The sequence below is a fragment of the Haemorhous mexicanus genome, chromosome 4, assembly GCF_027477595.1.
Source record: "Haemorhous mexicanus isolate bHaeMex1 chromosome 4, bHaeMex1.pri, whole genome shotgun sequence".
NCBI classification, from domain to species: Eukaryota; Metazoa; Chordata; class Aves; order Passeriformes; family Fringillidae; genus Haemorhous; species Haemorhous mexicanus.
This window is the reverse complement of record NC_082344.1, coordinates 20,613,100-20,635,620: the sequence shown is the minus strand read 5'-3', so window position 1 is coordinate 20,635,620 and position 22,521 is coordinate 20,613,100. Positions and strand designations below refer to the sequence as shown.

At 42.9% G+C, this 22,521-nt stretch overlaps 2 protein-coding genes across 8 annotated transcripts in view; one reads left to right on the top strand and one right to left on the bottom strand.

The window, feature by feature from the left end:
* LIN54 (lin-54 DREAM MuvB core complex component) overlaps window positions 1-9,556 on the bottom strand; it is a 40,063-nt gene extending 30,507 nt beyond the window's left edge. For 3 of the 7 annotated variants that reach the window (XM_059844026.1, XM_059844031.1, XM_059844032.1), the window contains exon 1: window positions 7,823-7,922. In XM_059844026.1, the coding sequence (XP_059700009.1) occupies window positions 7,823-7,829 (7 nt within the window). In that variant the 5' untranslated portion in view covers window positions 7,830-7,922. Of the gene's footprint in view, window positions 1-2,365; window positions 2,552-7,822; window positions 7,923-8,937; window positions 9,048-9,438 lie in introns of those variants that run through there. The other 4 variants (XM_059844028.1, XM_059844029.1, XM_059844027.1 and 1 more) reach the window with 4 other exon arrangements.
* A 206-nt stretch (window positions 9,557-9,762) lies between these two features.
* Window positions 9,763-18,883, top strand: COPS4 (COP9 signalosome subunit 4). Its single transcript, XM_059844034.1, has 10 exons — window positions 9,763-10,018; window positions 11,144-11,223; window positions 11,962-12,113; window positions 13,109-13,212; window positions 13,977-14,130; window positions 15,250-15,400; window positions 15,720-15,890; window positions 17,196-17,311; window positions 17,673-17,757; window positions 18,235-18,883. The coding sequence occupies exons 1-10, from the start codon at window positions 9,942-9,944 to the stop codon at window positions 18,366-18,368; spliced, it is 1,224 nt and encodes a 407-aa protein (XP_059700017.1). The 5' UTR covers window positions 9,763-9,941; the 3' UTR covers window positions 18,369-18,883.
* The last annotated feature ends 3,638 nt before the right edge of the window (window positions 18,884-22,521 follow it).

The window sequence follows — 22,521 nt, the reverse complement described above, 5'->3', positions numbered from 1 at the left end:
CCCACTCCTCCCAAAAAATCCAATACACAGAGGAAGAAAAAGAATATGTTCTTTGCAGACATGTTGTAAGGAAAAAAAAATAAAGTTTTCAAAATAACTCATGTGTTACTGTCTTCAAAATAGAAAAGTTACAACTACATCTTCTTCTTTCACCACAACAGCTGCTACAAATACAGTTTAAGACTCAGCTATCTTGTGACCTATAGCTGTTTTCTTCACATCAAAACTATTTCTCACATAGAAGGAATCTCAGCATGCTACCACAGAAATTCAATTATACACCAAGTACAAAAGCAATTTTTACAATTAAACTAACAAGGACCTTAGAAAGAGTACATAACCAAAAACCCCCATGAGTCAGAGCCTTTCAGGCAAAATGGAAAGTGGAAAGAAAAAGGACAAAAGCTTTAACTAAGTTTTCAATAAAAGCAGCATGTCATATAAATTGCAAATGGTTGAATTACGTTACATGTACAAGTGAGTGAATTGTTTCCTAGAAAACTAGCATTTCAAAACACTGGGATATCCAGCTCTGGATTGGACAACCCCCTTTCCACCACAAGAAAATACTACATTGCCCAAAGGTACTACCTATTACAAAAGAAGATTATTAAGGAAGAACATTCCAGCTGTTGAGAGGTACTGAGCAATATTACTGAACAAAACACAACAAAACCCCAAGCACTCACTCAGAGTCATTAGTTAAAGTCTTAAACACTTGCTGCTTGTTTACCACACACCTCACTCACAGCAACTTTCCAGGAAAGTACTGGAAATAACATTCCATGCAGCAGAATACTTCAAAGCAGTTCAGATTACCTTCTGTAATGGGAAACAATGTTCTACTTTCAAGCAGAGCTTTAGACAAACCAAAAATAAAATAGAAACTAGAAATAAGAACATTCCCCTTCACGCTTCCCTTGGTTTGCATGCCAGTTTCAAAACATGCCATAGCACAAAAGTTGAAACACAGAACTACACAGGTGCTATGACCACTAAGTAAATACATTCTGAAGGTGTTCACTACAGTGAACAATCCAAATTCTGGGTTTGTAGATTCTAGGGCCTTAACATTTAATCAAGTGCTTCTAACCTTATGTTCCATACAAACTTTGGGGTGAGACTAAAAGTAGAAAACCTTAAAATAACTTCAAGTAATTTGATTTTTTTGCTGTGTTTAGTAGGCCAATAGTAAGGCGTTACGAATCTAAAGTTACATTGAATAAACATGTAGTGAACTTAGCTTGACTGATAAAAAACCAAAAACCAAACAAACCTGAAATGTGAGGAGTACTTATCACTAGGTCCAAAAAAATGTAGTTTCTTGTCTTCTATATATAGCTTGAAATAAAGGTCTTGCTTTCAAAACTCCATACACCCCTTGAATGTGAGGCTACAGAAGAATTCAGAAGACACAGCAATATCCACCCAGAACACTCTGAACAACAAGTGTGAAAACTACCACCATAGGCTTGATATCGAGTTCCCCACAGACTTTTAGCAGGTGTTATCATATTGCACACCCTTAAGATCAGGCTTACTGCCAGCAATTTCAACAAGAGTACATTTTAGAGCTGTATTTATGAACAAGACTTCATCACAACAGAATTGTAACCTACCAGTTTTACTGAGACTTGACCAACTGGGAAGCACAATGATGATCCAAGGGCATCTCACCTATACTACCCTAGCACTGCCCAGTTAGGTACAATACATGAAGTTCATTCTAACTGAAACAAACCCCCCCCACCCCACGACACTGATTTCAGTGAAGTATTTAATTTTAAAAAAATATATGCTAAAACGGCACAGAAAATTTTGCCCTAAAAGCTTAATTCCTTATGTGTCTAATGCAATCACAATCCTTTTCAAAGTTAGAACACCACAGAGATGAAAACCAGAGACAAATCTTAAGACAAAAAAGTGCCATGCTTTAAAGGTAGTGCTGTCAAGATATGAACAGCAGCGAAAGCTGCTATGGCCACTACCACTTTCTAAACTTATCTAGGTTGGCTTTCTTCATTTTTGACTCAAGTGGAGCATTAAAACAAAAATACAGATAGCCCAAACAGTTACTTTGCAGTGATTTGCAGGAAAACATGCTTCTAGCTGCAATCTCAGCAGTTCTACCAGCTTTAAACATGACAACACTCCACAAGTACAGAATATATTCAGAATATAGCAGAAGGGCTGAGCTGAAGATAAATAGCTCACCTGCAGGAAACCAGGACTGCATTCAGACTCCCTCGTTCAGAAAAACCACTGTTAACACCTCCTTCCCACTTCAGTCTCTAGATAAAGCACCTCTGTATCCCTTTTGGGAAAACTTACTTAAACAACTAGGACTGTACAATAGCTGACTGACCTTTGTGGAATGGAATTCCACATTAAGATTTTGAGGTGAGATCAATTCAACAGGAGAAATAGGGATTTCTGTGGAATCTTCATCCCTGCTCCAGTACCATGTGGGTCACTTCAAATGCAGACTGCTCAGACCTCTGAAGTCTCATGTGTTGTAACATAACAAGTTGAAGAGCTTCTGAAACACAAACTGGAAAGTTTCATTAGCTGTAGCTAAGAAAACCAACAGCTTTGCATAAGCACTTCAAAAAACCCCAAAAACTTACAGACAGGACTAGCCAGAATGAAACATTCCAGCGACTAGGACTACACTGTATCTCTTACAACCTTGGTTTTCAATATGCTGAAAGTGACATGGCAAGATATCAACACTGTATCTTACTCTATCCCTGGAGAAGCTTAATTCCACACAACATGCCAAGGCTACTTGGGAAGAAGAGTTCTTTGGAGGCACGCTCCATGCTGCTCAGTGGGAAGTCTATTCCAGTGCCCAATCACTCTCGGGGAGAGGAACCCTTTCCTAATACCCGACCTAAAGAAGCAGCAGGCCTTGGGAAAAGCCCCATATCTGTCCTCACATGATACCCTTCCAAATTTTATTTTCATGCCGAACACACTCAACCACCCATTGGACAACTCACCACTACACTGCCTGAGTTGATACAATCCAGAATGTTCATTCTCATTCCCAGAATTCCTAAGTGAAGAAACAACAGTATGCAAAGCCTTAACTGTATTTTTTCTATGGAAAAAGTTGCTTGGCTTTTTTTTTAATGCAGCAAGATCTAGCTCTTTATTACATCTAAAAATAATTTGTATACACAAAATGAGCTTTTGCCAACTATTTTTTTTTTTTACAGCTTTTGTCAGTTCATAATTTTGAGGACAAGATTAACAGTGATTAACATATGACAGGACACTGGAGCTGACCTGCAGCCTGGCAGGTTCTCTGTGTGACTCAGCTGCCCTAGTTCATCACTGCACAGTGAACAGCACCACACACCCACAAAGAGCTGGACACACCTGAACCAGAGGCCGTCACTCTGTAAATTCTCCCGCAATCCAGCTCAGGACATACACCCAAACAGCTCTGTGTTAAACTGTAAAGTCCACTGAAACCAACCCAGCAGCAGAAATAGAACTTGAAAATAACTATGGGATGTGTTTCCGCAACATTCTATAGCATCTGCATTTATCAATGTCATTAAAATTTTTGTTAAGAATCCAGGACATCCAACTTGTCAAAACCTTTTATTCAACCTATTTCTTTTTGCTGACATAACACCAAAACTCACCTTCCTGTTCAACAAAGAATAAATTCTTATTTTTCCCAGTCATTCCAGTAGTGATGGTAAAAATTCTCAAGTAGCCTCCTTCTTGCCTATTTTCTGCTTCTCTCCTGTGGAAATCCACTTTTTTTTTTTTTTTGTCCACAAGAAATGGGAGTGACAAACTTTGCCAATATCACTGACTGCAAAACTGACTACAGCCTTGCTGGTCATTGCAGTGTAGCCAGTTCACGCTACTGGCACCAAAACTAATCTCTGCAAATGGAAAAACAGCCACTGGTCATTTAATGGTCCAGGCATTCTCCCAGCAAAGAGAAAACTTATTTTAAGAAAAGTTCAATGCATAACAGCACAAGGTTCATAGTTCCCAGAGATTCTTGACTGCTTGCTGGTGCAAAGGATTTAGAACGCCTACCTATGCAAAGCTGAATCAAGTCACCCTTTAGAAAGTGAAGGTCACTTGTTTGCCTCAGTTGATTTCAAAGGGAAAACAAATAAATCTTAGAGAACCAAATCCTTTTATTGGGTCATTTTATAAGCAAAACAAACTAAAGAAGAGGCTAGGTAATCTCCTTATTTGCTGCGTACTCTCATCCCTTTTTGACAAATACAAACAAGCCCATCAACTATTCCAGGCAACTGAAATTCACAAAGAATGACACAAAAATAGGAAATGCAGTTCTTAAGAAACTGTTCTTAATTGACACCAGATATGCTTTCCTTCATTTGTAAAAAAAGCCTCCACAGAAGTGTATGTATAATCAAGATTCACCCTGCTCTGCTGGCATAGTGTCAAATGAAAGAGCACAACCGCACGTAGGTGATTTTGCTGTACTACATTTCTCCTAATTAGCTGCCATTCTTCAATTTTGCTATTTTTTCCAATAATGGGTAAATTAGTGTCATTCATTTTAGGTCTTCCCCATTTTCTTACTCTCTCTGACACTCTATGTTTTACCTCTAAAACTGAAAAGTTGGTTTTGTCATAAAACAAAGAATTACAAAATCACTCAGCACTGTGTTTTTTCAACAGAGGCTTTTGTTTAAGCTTACTGAGCTAGAGATGCTTTAACAAAATGCGTGTCATGAAACCAGAAAAAGATGAATCCATGAGGAAGCTATGATTAAAAAGGGTAAGTGGAAAAATTAATCATCTAAGACTGCAAACTCACCATGTTTGCATATGTAATAGCAGAGTGAAAGCAAATAGCTTTAACACAGTTACAAAATAGGTATGTGGAACACAGACAAAATAATTTCCATTCTTTTTCCCAATCTCCACATAAGAAATGTCATGGAGGCAGTTTGTCTGTATGCTTCCCAGAGGATCATGGCTCTAGGTTTATTAAACACAATACCAATGGCAAACCGTAGCAAGGAAAAAAACTCAACCTCACTCCTTATCAAATGCTGAATACATAACCAGGGTAAGTATCCAGTCTTTTTTCCAACAGTTACAAGGAATACTTAAGAAAATACCAGGTGTTCTTCTACCACAAATTAACCATATATAGTCACAAAATAGTTCCCAAGGCAACCACAATTCCCTCACCCAATGCACACCATTCCCTTCCCATTACTCTCCATTCTGCTAAGTGACTGCTCGCTGCCTGAGACACCACACAAACAACTGTGTGCAGCAGATCAGAAGAATGGGCAAAGTACACAAATTAGCAACTCCTATGTGTTTAAACTGACACTTGTCAAGTGATATATACATGAGAATTTTATATTACACAGTTGAGGTTTTTGGGTTTGTTCCATTTCTTTTCCATGGGAAATTGTTAAAGTCCATGTTTTTACCACCATGTTTATAATAGAGGTGCTAGCTGATTTATTTTTAAGACTGGACAAAGAAAAAAAACTGATAAAGCAACTTGTCCACATCCCAGTTATGAAGAGAACCTTCTTCTCTCGGCAACTTTTGAGTTATTTATGCTTCCATTATAATTTTAAAAGGAAAAGCAAAAGCTAAAAAATCTTACATGTCAACAACCTGATAATTATACACTAATAAAACAAGCACCTGCTACAACTTCCTAGGATTTAGTGTGAGCAGTATCCTAGCAATACCTTTATTGGATGGTTATTTCAAACAGAAGCATTTTCAACTCTGTGTGTACATGAGCAGCAGCATTACTTTCCCTTATTTCAATTCCCTGTGTGTACTAAGCCAGCACTACTGCTAAAGGTCTCCTGTCCACCTTTGGCATCTGCCTGTTTGTTTCCATTCATTTTCCCTCCTTGTGCTAGCAAACATCTGTATAACTGCAAGGGCAGCCCAGATGAAGGAGCCAGGCAGAAGCAAAGCCATCCAAACCAACTGTAGGTTGTCACAAACCCATTTTCTCCATGCCACTGACACTCGTGTCCAAACCAGGAAGAAAACTAATCCACAAAGTAGTAAACAAATTCTGGTGAGTCAGTGTGCTGAGACAGCTCTGTTCAAAGTCTATGAGCACCAGAGCAGCACCAAGGGATCACACCTGAATGACTCTTCACAGAAACAATAGTTTCACCCAAGGAAGACGGACTTCTTGAGTCTGTAACAGAAACTGCTGTTACTCCAAAAGAATAGAAACCCCAAAACAGTCAGTCCCTAAAGATGGAGATTCAGTACATACCTAGAACTCACACAACAGATCAAAGCAGAGCCCAACACTATACCACTCACGTGGGCAGCAACACGTCCAGTAGCAGAAAAATTATTCTGAAGGGGAGTGATACCCAAATTAAGGAGCTACCAATCTACATCCAGATCTGGAACATGGCAATCTCTCACTTCATGTAGCTTTGTGCCCCATGACTAATCAAGGTTATTCTGTGCAAGAATCTTGCACAGACGTCTCCCTCTTCTTGTGCAAGAACATTCTTTTCCAGACTTCTAATGTTGTCAGGTGAGCAAGCCTAGTCACAGGCTGTACTGAAAGCCACATGCTGCTTATCAGCTTTCTGAGCAACTGAGGAAACCAAGTTCTTGAAATATAAGGTCTGGCAAAATACAAACCTTTGAAACAAGAATTCAAGAAATATTTTTCAAGTCTCTCTGGAAGCTCCTGAAACTAAGAATAATAACAAAGAGCCTGAAGAATCCTGAGTTTATTTCCTAGGTACTTGCTATGAAGGGGCCCACCACACCCTTGCACTGCTGTAGTGCACAACCTCTGTAGGACTTTAGGATGTGTTCTCACAGCATGTGAGTGCTACCTCTATAGCATGTATAGAGAGCAAAAAAACAATCACACCGAGTGACAGATAAGGAACCACAGTTTGTTGCTGAAGCAGAAACCAAAACATAACCCCCCCAATCTACCTTGGTTCCCCCTGAAAACATTTTTCAAACAAGTGTAAGGGAAAATGACCTAAGGGGCTCTGTCGGTTTTTCCAAATCTAAAATAAAAGATATTGCAATGTATGAGATAACAACATCTCTAAGGGTGAATTCTGACAGTACTCTTCATCATCACCCTTCTTATGCACCTGTGGTTAGCAGCTACTCCACCTGAAAGCATTTAAAACTTCTCAAGAATTCTGACAGAACTGTTCAGAGCATTCAATTACAAGTGGACATCAAAGCACAAACAAACCAAACATCAGCAGATAGTTCTTGATATGTAAACTGAACAAGCAGCCTTGCCTAACAAACTGCTGAAGCTTACCCCAACAGCACGAGCATGAAGTACTTTTTTATCCCATTAGGGAGGCTCGGCTTTGTTTTCACTCTCCAAGCCAGCCTATAAGGTTGTTTGGCCTACAGAGCAATACAACCACACATCTCTCTCTAGGCTGGTGCAACTCAGTACAACATGTAACTCAGTGACAGATATGTAAACTGGATGAATTGACAAATAATAATTTAAAAAGAAGAAAAAAAAGACAAGTCTAATGCATTTTATTTTACAAAAGATTCCAATGACAGAAAAAAATCTGTTCAGCTGATAAGCCACTATTCTTCTTGCCTGCAATAAGCCAAAAGCTATTGTGAAGAAGATAACCACATACTCAATGATTCAGTCACCTGTTATTACCAGTTTCATGTAAACATTGCAAAGAACACTTCAAATTATTTCTCAATATTCAGTATTTCCTACAGTAACTGTAATAAATTTCAAGGAACTGTTCAGAAGGATGAAACTAATGCAAGGTGATTTAAAGATCTGTCCTTTCCTCACCTGACATCTTAAGTCTGAGAGCTTTCCTCCTGATTACAGTATATTCCAGTGGGCAGTTTCATGTGCTCTCAATGCCACAGGGCTTTCCAGAATCCAAATCCTCAATATCAAGCATTACATAATTAGTACATGACATGCTTCAAAGTTAAGGCCACAAATAATTAGAAACATTCTGAATACTGATATACCGCATAACAAGCTAGATGGTGACAAGAAAAGCTGAGACTATCCCAAAAGATGGTCTGGCTACATTCACAGAATTTTAAGTTGGAAAGGCACCCCTGGAAATTATCCAGTCCTACCTCCCTGACAAGACAAGGCCACTTGGAGCAGGACCATGGTCAGGTGGGTTTCAAATGTCTCCAGAGAGGGAGATTCCACAACCTCCCAGGGCAGCCTGCTCCAGTGCTCTGCCACCTTCAACTTAAAGCTCTTCCTCATGCTGAGGTGAAACAACTTATATTTTTGCTTATGATCATTTATCCATATTCTGTTGCTCAGCACCACCAAAAACTCTGCCACCATCCTCCTGGCACCCACTTCTGAGATATTTATATGCATTAATGACATCAGTCTTCTATTCTCTAGACTAAACAAGCCCAGCTCCCACAATCTCTCTTCATAGTAGAGATGCTCCAGACTCCTCATCATCTTCGTGGCCTCCACTGGACCCACTCCCAGGAGCTCCTTATTTTTCTCGCACTGCGGAGGCCAGAAGCGGGCACATTCCCTTGGAGCTGGGGGCTGTCCACAACCGGGCAGCGCACGCTCAGGCCACAGGTGCGCCCTGGCACGGGGTGAGCTGAGCAAGCGCCGCACCCGCTCCGCGGGGCACAGCCGGAGCGAGCAATCCGCTGACACCGCGGCGGCGTCCTCGCCCACCCGCGACCGTGCCCGGCGCGGCCCCGCCGGCTGCCCGGGAGCGACCTGCTCTCCTCGAACGGCGCATGCCGCCGAGTAGCCCGTGCCCCGGAGCCGCCCGACTCGCTGTCCCCGGGCCGGGGCAGCCGGGCCCCGCCAGCCCCGGGCTCGGGGCGCCGAGCCCCGGCGGCCGCCGACCCCGAGCGGTGCGGCCAGCGTGGCCGTTCCCCCCGCGTCCCCGGGCCGCGTCTCACCTCGCGGGGGCGGCCCGGGCCCGTCAGCGCCGCCGGCCGCCGCCGTATTTCGAAAGATCCGCCATTTTCAGCCCGTCACCGCCGCTCCCGCCCCCGCCGCACCTGCCCCCGCCGCCCCGCCCCGGCGCCGCCCCCGAGCCGCGAACCCCAACCCCTTCCGCACCGGCGGCTCCCGCGCAGACCCCGCTCCGAGGGGGAGCCTCGCCGCGCCGCGGGGCCGCCGTGACCCCCCCGCTCCGCCGCGGCTCCGGGCGTAGCTGACCCCGGCGAGCGACGGGGAAGGGACGCGCCGGGCGGGCACCCCGCGGCGCCCGGGCGGCCGGGACCGACTGTCCGCGCTATCCTGGGGAGGCCGGCGAGGCCACCCGGGAGCCCGGCCCGCTGCGGGGAGACCGTCCGGCGAGGCTGGGCCTGTTCTTTCCCAGCGGGAGGCGGCTGTCAGCCGTGCCCGCGCCCCCTTCCCTGTCCTCCCGCCGCCGCTTTCCCGCCCCTCGCACTCACCGGACGGGCGGGCGCTCCTCTTCTTCCTTCACTAGCGATGTCTCTCGCCGGTGCCGGCGCCCCCCGGTGCCGCTCCCGGCGGCCGCGGCGGCGGCGGCCGCGCCCGCGCCGATCCCGCCGCCGCGTTTGTTCAAAATCACGCGCCCCGCGCCATTCCCCCGCCGCATCCCATAATACCGCGCCGCCCTGGCAACCGCCGGCGCAGCGCCCCACGCTTCCGGGACCGCCCCGCCCCGCCGTCCGCTTCCGGGGCCGCGCGCGGGCACCACCCGCGGAGGAGGAGGAGGAGGTGGTGGTGGTGGTCCGGCCGTATCCCACTCGCCGTGTAATTCCCGTGGGATAACCCCGTGGGATATTTTCCCCCCCGCCCAAACCGCACGCGGGGCCGGCCCGCCCGTGCCCTCCCCCGACCGCGGCCTGCGCGCGCTCCCCGTCACGTGACACGCACCCCCCTCCTCCCGCCGGCGCGCGCGGCTCCATGGTGGGAGGAGGCAGCTCCCAAGATGGCGGCGGGCGCGGTGAGGCAGGACCTGGCGCAGCTGATGAACTCCAGCGGCTCCCACAAGGACCTGGCGGGAAAGTGAGTTGCCGGGCGCCGCCGCCGCCGCCTCCCCGCGTCGGGGCGAGGGGTGCGAGTCGCCCACGGGGTGCGGGGTGAGGGGGCGCCGTGCGTTGCGAGGGTGGGTCGTGTCCAGCGGCCCCGTTTCTTCAAATAAAAAGGAGACAGAAAGGTTTTACTTCACGATTGTGTAGTTTTTTCATTCACGGGCATGTCCGCTAAGCCCCCTCAGGGCTCGGCTGCTGCCCCGGGTGTGCCACAGCGACAGGCCGGGGAGTTTGTTTTCCTCTGCTGCCATGGCTGTATCAGCGACTCTCCTGTTGTTATTAAGAATTATTGCCATTTTATTATTGCTATTGTCATTAGGTGTTTTGGGCGGCAGCCCTTAGGGGTTGAGCTTCTCGTGGCGCGGTGTGTCACATAGGTTTTCACCCCGAGAGTCCCGTCAGATGCGGATCTGTCACCTGGAATCCTTTGGCTCCCTGTCCGGTTGCTTCTGTTCTAGCGAGGCTGTGTCGCTTTTAGGATTTTCGTGTAAAACCTTGAAAACTTTCCCCTCAAAATGTGGCTTCCACGCGGGTGTAGTACTTCATCGGTGTCACACACACTGAGTAAAAGTTTCATTAGCTTGCTGAAACAATAAAAGAGAACTTGCTATTTTTTGCAGGAATAAACACTTGAAAACACATGGACTACACCTGTTGGCGTCAAGTAACATAATATTTATCACAACACTGTTTCTCACTCACGTTGAATGTGCGTTTTGGATGTTTGACTACCTTGATTAATCTGAATCTATGAGCAATGCATTTTTCATGACTTTTTCTAGGCGCTATCCTGGGCATTTGATTTTTAAAAAATTATTTTATTATTATTTTAAACTTCCAAAATTCCACATTTGTTCTAAGGTAACAAAATTATTGAGCTCTGTTATCTGAGAATCTAGTCCTGGGATTTAAGAAGAGCCAGGTACCAATTCCAGGTGAATGTTTATGACAATTGGGAACAAACTGGAGAATTGCCACCTCAAGGTATAGAAAATATGAGCAAAAATAGGGCTCTGACATAGAGAGTATGCAGACAGGCAGAAGTTCCTAGTGAAAAAAAGTGTGATTCTTAACCTTTTTGAAATTTATTGATGGACAGGTACCGTCAAATACTGGAAAAAGCCATTCAGCTGTCGGGTGTGGAGCAGCTTGAAGCTCTCAAAGCTTTTGTAGAAGCAAGTAAGTGCATAAGTGGTGTAAGTGGTTGTACAGTGAGTGAAGGCCAGAGGTCTGCGGGGTTGTGTATTTGTTAGCTTTACATGAGACTGTGTAAATGCAAAATAAATTTTTGTCCTGTTGGAGCTCAGACACAACAGGAACAGGAGCCCTCATCAGCAAATTTAGAAGTGAAGAGGGAATGGATTTGTAAGCTTTGTGGTTATTACAGCTTTCCAACCTGTCAGCAGTGTAAGGTGAAAACAAAGCTGTCTCTGTTGAGTGCTGAAGTTGGTACTGGATGCCAAGTAGTATTTAAACTGACAGCCTCCTTCTTCATCCATTTGTAAAATTTCCAAGAAATTGTTAAGGTTTTTTTTGTGTTGTACTGGGTGTTTGGAACATCTCCATAAATTATATCTCCTATAATGTTTTTAAAGTTGAGAATAAGTGACATTAGAGAGATTTAGCCCAAACAGGTACTTTGTCCAAGATCTTTCAGCAACTGAGGATTATAAATCAAGGTAAACAAGTGATTTATCTGACAGGGGTTAGAACTCTGGTGACCTCTAGTGTAAACGGTTTCTGAAAGAATAGAAAAACCCACCTTTATAAAAAAAGAAAAAAAAATCCCCTTCATTTGAATATTTTTTAAAATTTAAATATTCAAATATAATGTAAGAGCAAATTATCACCTGTAGTGAAGGCACTGAAAAATACTGCATCCATTCTGTGTTTTCCTTCTGTGCACCTCTGAACCAGTGGTGAATGAGAATGTGAGTCTGGTGATCTCACGGCAGCTGCTGACAGATTTCTGTACACATCTTCCAAGTCTCCCTGACAGCACAGCCAAAGAAATTTACCACTTCACCTTGGAAAAGATACAGCCCAGAGTTATTTCATTTGAAGAACAGGTGAGAGATCAATGGTGAGACCGATTTGGACTTATGGGTTTGGCTTTAGTTTTTCCCCTCCTTGTCTGCTGACTATTTCAAACCTTTCAAAAAGCTGCTCAAAACAGATATTTCTACTTAGAGTCCAGTTTTTTAGACCTGTACATGGAAAACTTGAGCTAAATGCAGAGAGCACTTAGGACTGTGCAATGATTACAGACTGTCTCTTCATCGTGATGATGGACATGTAATTCCTCTGCTTGCAGTAATTGGCTTGTTCCAGTGAAACAGCTGCTGCAGGAGTCTGGAGAGACAGGCTGCTGCTCACTGTATTGCCTTTTAGCCAAGTAGTAAAACAGGTGGTATGAAGAGCATGCACCTTGAAAAATAGCTTTTGTTTCAAAATAAATAAATTTTCTATGTGTGTTTATTTTAGCTATAATCATTTTACCAGGAAAAAAAAATTCTTGAAATCTTTCTCTGCTTAACTACTGAATATGCTGCTCTGCTTTTTCAGTTCAATTCTGTGTTTTGTTGTACAGATGCACAGTATCATCTGAGAGTTCTTAGAGAAGCTGTTTATATAAAAAGCCCTTAGGATCTAGTATAGGAATGGAAAGTCAATGCAATTTCTGCCATGATTTTTATTTGCTTCTCTTTATCTTTTTTTAAACAGCTTTTACTCTGAGCTAAACAGGCTTGCCTGTATGTCATCGTGATTATGCATAAATTAAACCAAATACATCAGATGATTTCTTTTCCCCACACTTCCAGTTAAAAACCCAGGTTGTAAGCACTCGTACTTTACCGGCTGACAGCTGCTCTCTAATGCAGAAATTTCTCATTAGGATCTAATCACAGATCACCTCATTCCTACCTCACAGGCATGATGTGAGATGTAATTGCAAGAAATGGCTTGTGACTCTTAGTGCTCCAGTTCTTGAAAGATTTGTTTCATCTTTTTAAAAGCTTTATAAATGATGGTTACTTTTGCTGTTGATTTTATTGTCTTTCAGGTGGCTTCAATAAGGCAACATCTTGCATCAATCTATGAGAAAGAAGAAGACTGGAGAAATGCAGCACAAGTGTTGGTGGGGATCCCTTTGGAAACAGGGCAAAAGTATGTTACACCCAGTTCTGTGGTGTTAGCTGTACCTGCTCTCTCTGTACTGAACTAGACCAGCAAGTGAGAATTTTGGGGTTTGCTGCACCAGAAACTACCCACTATTAATTAGTCTTGTTGATAAGCAACTATTTTAAATAGTATTTTGCAGAAATGTTTCTAAGGTTATTGAAAGGTGCTTGGAAGGTGGCAGTTTTTCAATGTGTCCAGCTTCTCAGTTCAAAATTAAGACATAGTTTGTAACTGGATTTGGATATTAAAAAATGCAGTTGGGGATTCTTTTGTGTGCTTGTGAGGTGGGGTTTGTTTTAGTTTGGTTTGTTTGGGTTTTTTAGGTGTAGAACCCTTGCAGTTAGTTTTCTCTGGCAGTCCTTTCCCCTTTCTCATTGTGCACATAGCAGGAATTGCTGTAGGTTTTGGCTACTTGGCCATTTGTTGCACTGCAAGGTTGATTGTTAACTCAAGTGGCTCACCACTGGTGGCAAACTTCCAGTCCACAAAAAACATTATGAGAGTGTACATTTGTGTCTTGGTGGGCAGCATTATTTCAGCTGGTGTTTGCAGGAACCAGTTCTGTATTGGCATTTATCTCAAATTTCCTTACTCTGTACAGAAAGCACTAATTTGGTAGTAGGGAAGAAGAAAGCAGGGTAACACAAATGATGCCGAGTGCTTAAGAATCATAACAAATGTTAAAGCAGCTAAGAGCAGAGGTAGTTGTGGAGCAACTCCAAGCATTTGCTTTTTTCTTTCCTCTACAGGCAGTACAATGTAGATTATAAACTTGAGACCTACCTGAAAATTGCCAGGCTGTATCTGGAGGATGATGACCCAGTTCAAGCAGAAGCTTACATCAACCGAGCTTCCCTGCTTCAGAATGAATCAACTAATGAACAGCTGCAAATCCATTATAAGGTTGTCTAACCTGCTTTATTGCTTTCTCTTTCTAAAGGGAGACAATTCCACATTAAGATGTTTTAATGCGGTGCCATTAAAACTTTCATCATGAGAAAAGAGACAAAGGGAAAAAAGCTACGTGGTTTTGGGAGCTTGAGAAACACATCTCAGCAGTTATTAAAAAAGTCGTTCCTTACCATTTGGAGTCTGTAATGGTTCCTTAAATGCCAGCATTACTGATAGAAAATAAAAGCAGGCTAAAAAGCATCTGAAATATCTTTGAAAATATTACCTCCACCTTTGTCTGTAAATCTAAGCAAGGGAAAAAATTGCATCTAATATTAGAGACAGTAGTAGTCCTCCCACTCCCCAGTAATTAATAAGTCCCATACATAAAAGTAGCTTAAAGCCTTAAGTAGTAAATTAACACCTGACATTCCTGCTTTTTTGTGGGTTTACTGTGTACATAGTTCATATACAAGTTTCTCAAACCATTTTAGTAAGTGAGGAGCAGTGATGACTACAGTGTAACAAGTAACAAGTGGTCAAGTGTGGTGGTGTTTAAAATTCTGTGACACAAAGCAGATGTGCCACAAGCAGTAACTCAGCATCTGGTGGTTTTTGTTTGTTGGATTTCCCTTTCCTTTTTTCCTCATCCCGTATTATGTTTTGAAGTGTGCACTCAATTGAAAGTGTAAATATTTCCTGTGAATCTAGGAAAAATACAAAGGAAGGAGGAAATACCAGGTGGTGTTCCCATGCTGAAAGGGAAAGGCAAATACTTGAAACATAAATTGCTAAGTGGTAGCTGTCAGTGCCAGTAGTGAAGGGGAAGCTCACACAAGTACAGTATCAGCTGTACAATATTTCAATTACTTAGGCTCAGTACTTGGCTTTTTGACATTTGCAGTGTTTAACATGTGAGCAGTGGTGGGAAATGTCCTTTCAATTGATTTCCCTGATACTTCAGCAAGGACTTGTCAAGTCAAGCTAATTCTTTGAAGGCGCAAATTTCCCTAGGAAGCAGAGGAGCAGTATTTATGGAAGCTATCACTTGACAGTGTGCAATTTTTACATGCCTGTATTATGCAGCCACCTCTGCTGCTTTGCTTTTTCTGAGCTATGCTTCCTTTCTAGGTTTGCTATGCTCGAGTGCTCGACTACAGGAGGAAGTTCATCGAGGCTGCCCAGAGGTACAACGAGCTGTCCTACAAGAGCATAGTCCATGAGACTGAGCGGCTGGAGGCACTGAAACACGCACTGCATTGTACTATTTTGGCATCAGCAGGTAAAATACACCTTACCTTTTTGTGTAAAAGGTATTTTCCCTGGAGACAAGTCAGCTTGTGTATTACTTGTATTACTGAGATTTGGTGGGAAATCCAAAGTTGTGATCACAATGTCGGAATTATGTATTGACAGACTGTTAGCTCAGAGTTGGATTAGCTCAGTGTCTTTGCCTTTGAACTGAACACAAGTAAATTCCTTCTTCAGTAGAGCTTTGTTGGCTGTTATGTGCATGCATTGGGGAAAAAAGGTGATTTCAGCTGTTTACCTCTAAGTACTCAGTGTTTTGGTGGTCAGTTATGAGAATTCCTCTTTCCTAGGACAACAGCGTTCCCGCATGCTTGCTACTCTCTTCAAGGATGAGAGATGCCAGCAGCTTGCAGCCTATGGGATCTTGGAGAAAATGTATCTGGACAGAATTATCCGTGGAAATCAACTGCAAGAGTTTGCAGCCATGCTAATGCCTCACCAGAAAGCGACTACAGCTGATGGTACACACTTCTCTAAAACCTTGTAATGCTAGGTGTTCATCCATGGGAGTTAGACTTCCTCAGTCCGTCAAGAAGGGTCATGGAAAAGAATTTATTACTGTTATATCATCATTTAAGAAATATTTTTCAGCATGTATGGTTAGATATTAAAGCTTCTTAGATATAGTTCATCTTTCTGATTTGCCATTAAGGTTTTGAAATACTTGTCTGGAGGATAACTTATCACATTTTGTTTCCCTGTCCATGTACAGTCCTCTTCACTGACAACTTCCCAGTGTTTCTAACGGAATCTCTGTCTTCCTGAACTTCTCAGGCACTGTTGAGAGTAGGGTGTCTAGAAACCCATGGCATGCATGCAGGCCATAAATGGTCTGTACTGATGATACATTTATTGAAACTGCTTCCTGACTTGACAGAAAGGTAACATAGTGAGGGGATGGTTTGGACCTCACACACATCTCCACTGACCTGACACTAAGTCCTGAACATCTGAACTGTCAGAAAAAATGTCAAGTAATGACTTAACTGGTATCCTAAACACACTGATTTCAGTTTTCTAGACTGGAAGAATGTAAAAGTGGAAAAATACATAAGCATGAAGGACCTCTGAATCAGGAAAATTTTCCTAGTAAAAGATAATTGTTGATTAAGGAAAAATAAGTAACCATGTACTTGCATAAGTGAAAATTGGGTTAAAGGTACTTGCTAGCAATATGCTGCATTCCTTCCTTTGGTGACTTTGTTGTTTATTTATAACCTGTACTGTTTGTCCTTAAAGAATGCAGGTTAGCTGGTGTTTAATAATGTGTTTATCTTCAGCTAGAGGTTAAGGGGCAAATGAGTTTTATTGTTGAAAACTGTTCAGTCAAGGGGAGAGACATCAGATAAGGATTTATCACAAGCAGAGTAAGAGAGAGGTTAATTGTAGCCCTAAGAGCCATAATGAACAATAAGAAAACCCCCAATGGTCTTTCCATTTGTCAGGCTAGGATCACAGGAGGTCAAACCCCCTCAATTGAGACAGTAAGTCTTGTAGCAAGGGCTCCATTTGTTTACTCTAGAAATTAAATAAAGGGTTTATCTGTTTTCAAATCAGCCACGTGCCATCCATTTGTTTCTGTCTGCTGTCTCTGCACAGCTTAACAGGGATGCAAGGCAGATACATCTGGACCTTCTGCACATGTAACACTTCAGAAAAAAAAAGAGGAGCGCTTTTTCATTTGCTCTACTGTATAAACCAATCTTTCAATCTTGCAGTGATGTTTTGGGTTTTTTTTTTTTTTTTCCCCTCATCTAACCCTAAAGGTTCCAGTATTCTGGACAGAGCTGTTATTGAACACAACTTACTATCTGCAAGCAAACTTTACAACAACATTACCTTTGAAGAGCTTGGAGCGTTACTAGAGATCCCTGCAGCCAAGGTATCCATTTCCTACCTTTTTATTTTTTTTAAACAAGGAGCCTGAATGGCATGAAAAAATATCTGTGATAAATATTAGGAAAACTAGTTAAATATTAGGGAATAATTAAACATTCCATGTTACAAGGAAGGGTAAGTATCCAGCACATCTTATGAGAGTGGGAGTAGCACAATGTGGAATGAACAACAGTGGAGTTAGATGCCACTGATAGTTTGTCTAATCATTTAATGAGTGCTGTCTGTATGTTCCTTCCCCCCTGTGTGTGGAGCTGGTTAAAAACCCATAAGACTGTTAAGTGTGAATAATTTCTATCTCCTCTGAGAATGGACTAAGTTTCTGACATCTTTCCTTGCTGTTCTAGGCAGAGAAGATCGCTTCTCAGATGATAACTGAGGGTCGCATGAATGGATTTATTGATCAGATTGATGGAATTGTTCACTTTGAGAGTAAGTGCAACCACAGTATAATTTATTTTTTTAGCACTTTCAGAGTGAGATTTTTGAGGTGGTCCCTGCCAGGATAAGGAAATTATTAATAATCCCTTCTTTCTGAAGTGAGCTTGCTTGTCCGGCTGTAGCCAGGAGGTGGCAGAGTTGGACAACCTTGACACTTCACCTTCTCCCTGCAGAGGGCATTGCATCCTCTTACCCACAGGAAAGAGTGAATTTATTTCCATCAGTCTTCTTCTGGGAACAGGTTTACCAGGAAGTTCTCTGTTCTACTCTGCTTCAATGCAGGAGTTAGGCAGGCAGCCAAAATAATTGCAGCTTTTGAGTACAGAAGTAATCTTGGTGTCACTGCAGGGAAGGCTTCCTCTGAGCTAGGTGAGGGCAGTGGCAAAAGGAAGGGTTGCAGCTGACAAGGCAAGGGAATTGCTAAAACTTATTTTGTTCAGTATTGGTTGTTTTTTCTTTTCTTTTCAGCCCGTGAAGCTTTGCCAACTTGGGACAAGCAGATTCAGTCCCTGTGTTTCCAGGTGAACAACCTGCTGGAGAAGATCAGTCAGACAGCCCCGGAGTGGACGGCACAAGCCATGGAGGCCCAGATGGCTCAGTGACTGGGCCCCGCTGTCCCAGCGGCGGCGTCACTGCCTGCTGTGCCGGCAGGGGGAGCTGGGCAGGACTGGGAAACAAACACAACACCGTCTTCACTTCCCCATCTTCTGCTTTCACTATGGCTTAGGACACAAGTAGCTGATCCCATGTTTGATGTGGCAGGCTCCCAGTTCTCTGAGCTTAGATTGGTGCTCTTGCTGCTTCTGCGTTGCACTCTGCTCTGTGGTTTTCATGTTAAAGAAGCTGTAATGTCTGCAGCAAGCTTTGGGTTTGGTTTATTTAATTTTTTTTTTCCCACTGTATTGCTATAGCTTTGTAGCCCATGACTTCTTATGGTGCATGTTCTGCTGTGAAAATAGAAGCACCATGTTTCTTTTAGTTGTAATTATTCTAATAAAGGCTGAGATAAGCCACTTGGCTTAAGTGTTGTAAGGATCTGTGGGTTTGGGTTTTTTGGTTTTGTTTTCATATTTTTCTTAAACAGTAACTTGAAATAAAACAGATTTTTGTAATTGCATTTTCAGCTCCTGAAAATGTTAAATGAAAGCCCTTTTTTTTTTTCTATGCTTATGAAATGCAAGTTAAGGTGTCATGTGATAAGCAGGACTAACTTGAAATGCTTATGCACAGCAATGAAGTCCCTTCTGATGTTTATCAGTCTGGAGTTGGGCACTCTACCCATCCTTGTGCTTTGCCAGATACACACATTTAAAAAACATGACAAAAATTTGGGTCTTCAGAGGCTTCTACATTTGGTTATCTCCAGTCTGTTGGAAACTCCATCCACTCTAACCACTCAGTTGCATATACTCCATAGCTTGGATCCATCATATTTTTCAGTTCTTTAATGGCTTAGAGAAACAAAACTAAGTTGGTTGACGAGGCAAACATCCCCGAAGAAAGGAATTAATAAGTTTCAGGATGTCAAGCACAGCAGAAACTAATTGCTATTAAATCAAAATCTTTAAACAGGAATGAGCAGCATGCACACTTGCTATACTTACACTTGTCATTGTTTGTAAAGAGGTGCCTCATTTTGAGGTGTGTTGACACTACTCCTCAGTAATAAACTGTCTGCTGAGTATAGACCCAATTATGATCTTTGCTGTGTAAGTGCTGTACATCTTTGTACAACAGCATCATAAAAGTAAGGGCAAAGTGATGACATAAGTGGTGAGAGTAGGCTGAGGGGAATTTTGACCACCAATTTCCAAGGGAAATTCCTTGTCACTCATTCTAAGTGGTACTGGCTGAGAATTTTCTCTCTCTTCAAGAGAAATGCTGACACACTCACTATTAGTTTGGAGCTGTTGTTTTTCTTTTTGCTTGAGCTCTGACTTCTGTGCAGAGCTCTTCTCCTGGCGCATGCCCTTTGCAGATGGAGGTGTGCCATGTATGCCATTCATGTACATTCCCATTTAGGTTATTTGCTGCTTCACTCTGGTACTTAAAGGGGTATCCAGTCCTAAAAAGCCATGTTTTGTGCACCTTTTCTCCCTGTGGGCTAGGACTAACTTCTGGAAAGCAGTAAACAGTTCTTCTGAACCATTTCTGAAAGGACAGACCTGAAGTGGCCAACTCAAAACCAAGATGACCCAGGGTGATGCATATTTCAAGCCACTGACTGATTTATCTGATGGCCCCAGCATAGCCCATATCTAGCCTGGGAATGCTGTGGTGAGCCAGGGACAGGTGAGGGAAGCAGAACCACTTCCAGCAAGGATGAACACATGAGGGACAGAACTTGTAGCCTTTACACATGCAGCATTTGGGGTATGTCATGCAGCAGGAATGCTGTGGAAAGAGAGTGTAATTTTCAGATCAACAGGGAAGATCTAATTTATGAAAGTACAGCTACCTGCAGATACTGCTGTAATCCATTGCCCAGCCCATGCAAGAGGCATTACAGAAACCTGGAAAGGGAATGGCTTGGAACACCTGGTCCAATATGTTATATATATGCACAGAGCTTGAAGAGTGGAGAAGTATGCTCAGTGGAATCAGTCCAGCCACCAGAGATACCGGTACGTGATGTACAACCTGGACATGGAAGTGTTAATGAACATTTTCTCACAAAAATCCAAATGTAGATGGGAGGGGCTATACACTGTTTTACTTTTTTCTTTTTCTGCAGTTAACAGTTTTTGGTAACGGAAACTGGATCCACCATCCTCACATTAGATGAGTAGTTAAATGATCTACCAGTTGATCAACAAGTGACTTTTGAGAATCTTCTTAATTCTTGGCCTTAATTCTGTTACGTTTATTACTTGTAAGGGCAGTGATTCAATTCCTTGAAAGTTTTCTTTTTATTTCTTTTTCCTTAAAGTAAATCAGCAGGTATGCTCAATTAAAACAGAGGGTTGATGAGGAATACATGTAGGGCTGGTGGCTACAGGCTGTGCCCTGGCTGGGGGGAATATCAGGGGCCCCCAGCAAGGGGCTGTGACCGTGCCAAGGAGTGACTGGTCACCCTGAGACTCAGCAGGAGCTGATGAACAGCAAAAAGACCCCAGACTAAATGTCACCACTGGAAAGGGCACACAGACTGACAGACTGTCAAAGTCTAAGTGACTGTGAAAGTGTCAATGTCTGTGAAAGTATGTACATTTGTGTGTATATATATATATATATATATATATATATATATATACTGTGAAAGTACAATCCTCTGTACAAGTTTACTTGTTGGAAGCACAACTCCAGCTGTTATGGTGTTGCTGCACCAACACTGAACTAATAAATAAGGTATAGTACTGTATAATACTATATATATTATAATATTATAATATAAAAATGATAATTAATATTATAATAATACAATATATTATAATATTATAATATTATAAGGTATATTACAATATTTTGAGATATATACTATATAATACTATATATTATAAAGTATAATAAAGTATAATACAGTGATTATACTTTCACAGTATATATAGCATATATATATAAATATATAGATCGGATCTTCTTTAAGGATCCGGGAGAGTGGGGCTCGGCTATGGGAAAGCCGGGGTCCAGCACTGGGGGAAGGCTGTGTGAGTGCGGGGAGCCGAGCCGGCACCCCCGGCTCACTGGGGCTGTGCAAGGGCTCCGGTCCCGGCGGTGGCAGCCCGGGCGGGGGCAGTGCGGCTGCCAGAGCGGCTCCCGGCCGGTCACACAGGGATGTTCACGGGTATTTCCTTACCAAACGAGAGTACAGAGCAGTGCCAACCCCCGAGCCCATTCCCCACCGCGGGCCCGGGGTCCTCCCTGCTCCAGCCGGGATCCGAGGGCGGCCGCTCCCCGCTAGGTGGAGAGCCAAGCGCACAGAACCCACCCCCGGCGCTTGGAACAGCGGCACGAGTATTCCCGGGTTTATTCTGTCATTAAACTCTGCTCATCCGTAGCGAGCACAGGAGAACAAATGAATTGGCCTTTGGGCACTGTAGATTTGCGAGCCTTTAGCTGCACTCAGAGCAGGTTACAAAGCTTGTTTCCACATGCAGGGCTGAGGTTGTGCTTCTTGACTTCAACTGTCCCCTGGTACCAGGTTTTCCCTTCACCCAAACAAAAAATGACAAAAAGAGAACTTTGCTCAGAGTAAGGGAGTAAAAATTAACCCAGGCGCTCGCAGGATGATCAAAACAATATATAATATGTTTTTAAGTATTATGTGGGACTGAATTTGGGATTAATGAGGTCTTGGTATTATACCAATTAAAAAAAAAATCTTAGTACAATGAGCTACATTTATCTAGAAATGTTTAGTTTTCTTTCTATGAAGAAACCTGAAAACAATGTAAGTGATCTGTTAGGGAGACAACACCCATGCAAATCCATTTCCTTTTTTTTTGTTTAAGGCTTAGGGACTTCACTTTACAGATGATAAATGACTTCTCTATAAAATGTTTTTATTCTTTGGGGTAGTCACTGTTCTAACTTTGTTATTCATTGCAAAAGATAATCCAAAAGCAAAGTAAAGGAGTTTACCAGACTAAGAACATCAGACTGAAAAGCAGGGGGTCAGCCTAGGTTCATAGTGAGTACACAGCATTCATTTTGTTGCAACAGTGTGAACTGGAAATTATGACTTTTTTGGGAAGGGATGCCACCCAGAGGCACCTTGAGAGGCTTCAGAGGTGGGGCTGTGTGAGCCATGCACCT

What these genes read in the sequence shown, in the direction of transcription:
- COPS4 (XM_059844034.1), top strand. Translation starts at nt 9,942, where the DNA reads ATGGCGGCGGGCGCGGTGAGGCAGGACCTGGCGCAGCTGATGAACTCC. An exon ending in TTATTTCATTTGAAGAACAG is followed by an intron (nt 12,114 to 13,108) that starts GTGAGAGATCAA and finishes ATTGTCTTTCAG; the next exon opens with GTGGCTTCAATAAGGCAACA. An exon ending in TACTATTTTGGCATCAGCAG is followed by an intron (nt 15,401 to 15,719) that starts GTAAAATACACC and finishes CCTCTTTCCTAG; the next exon opens with GACAACAGCGTTCCCGCATG.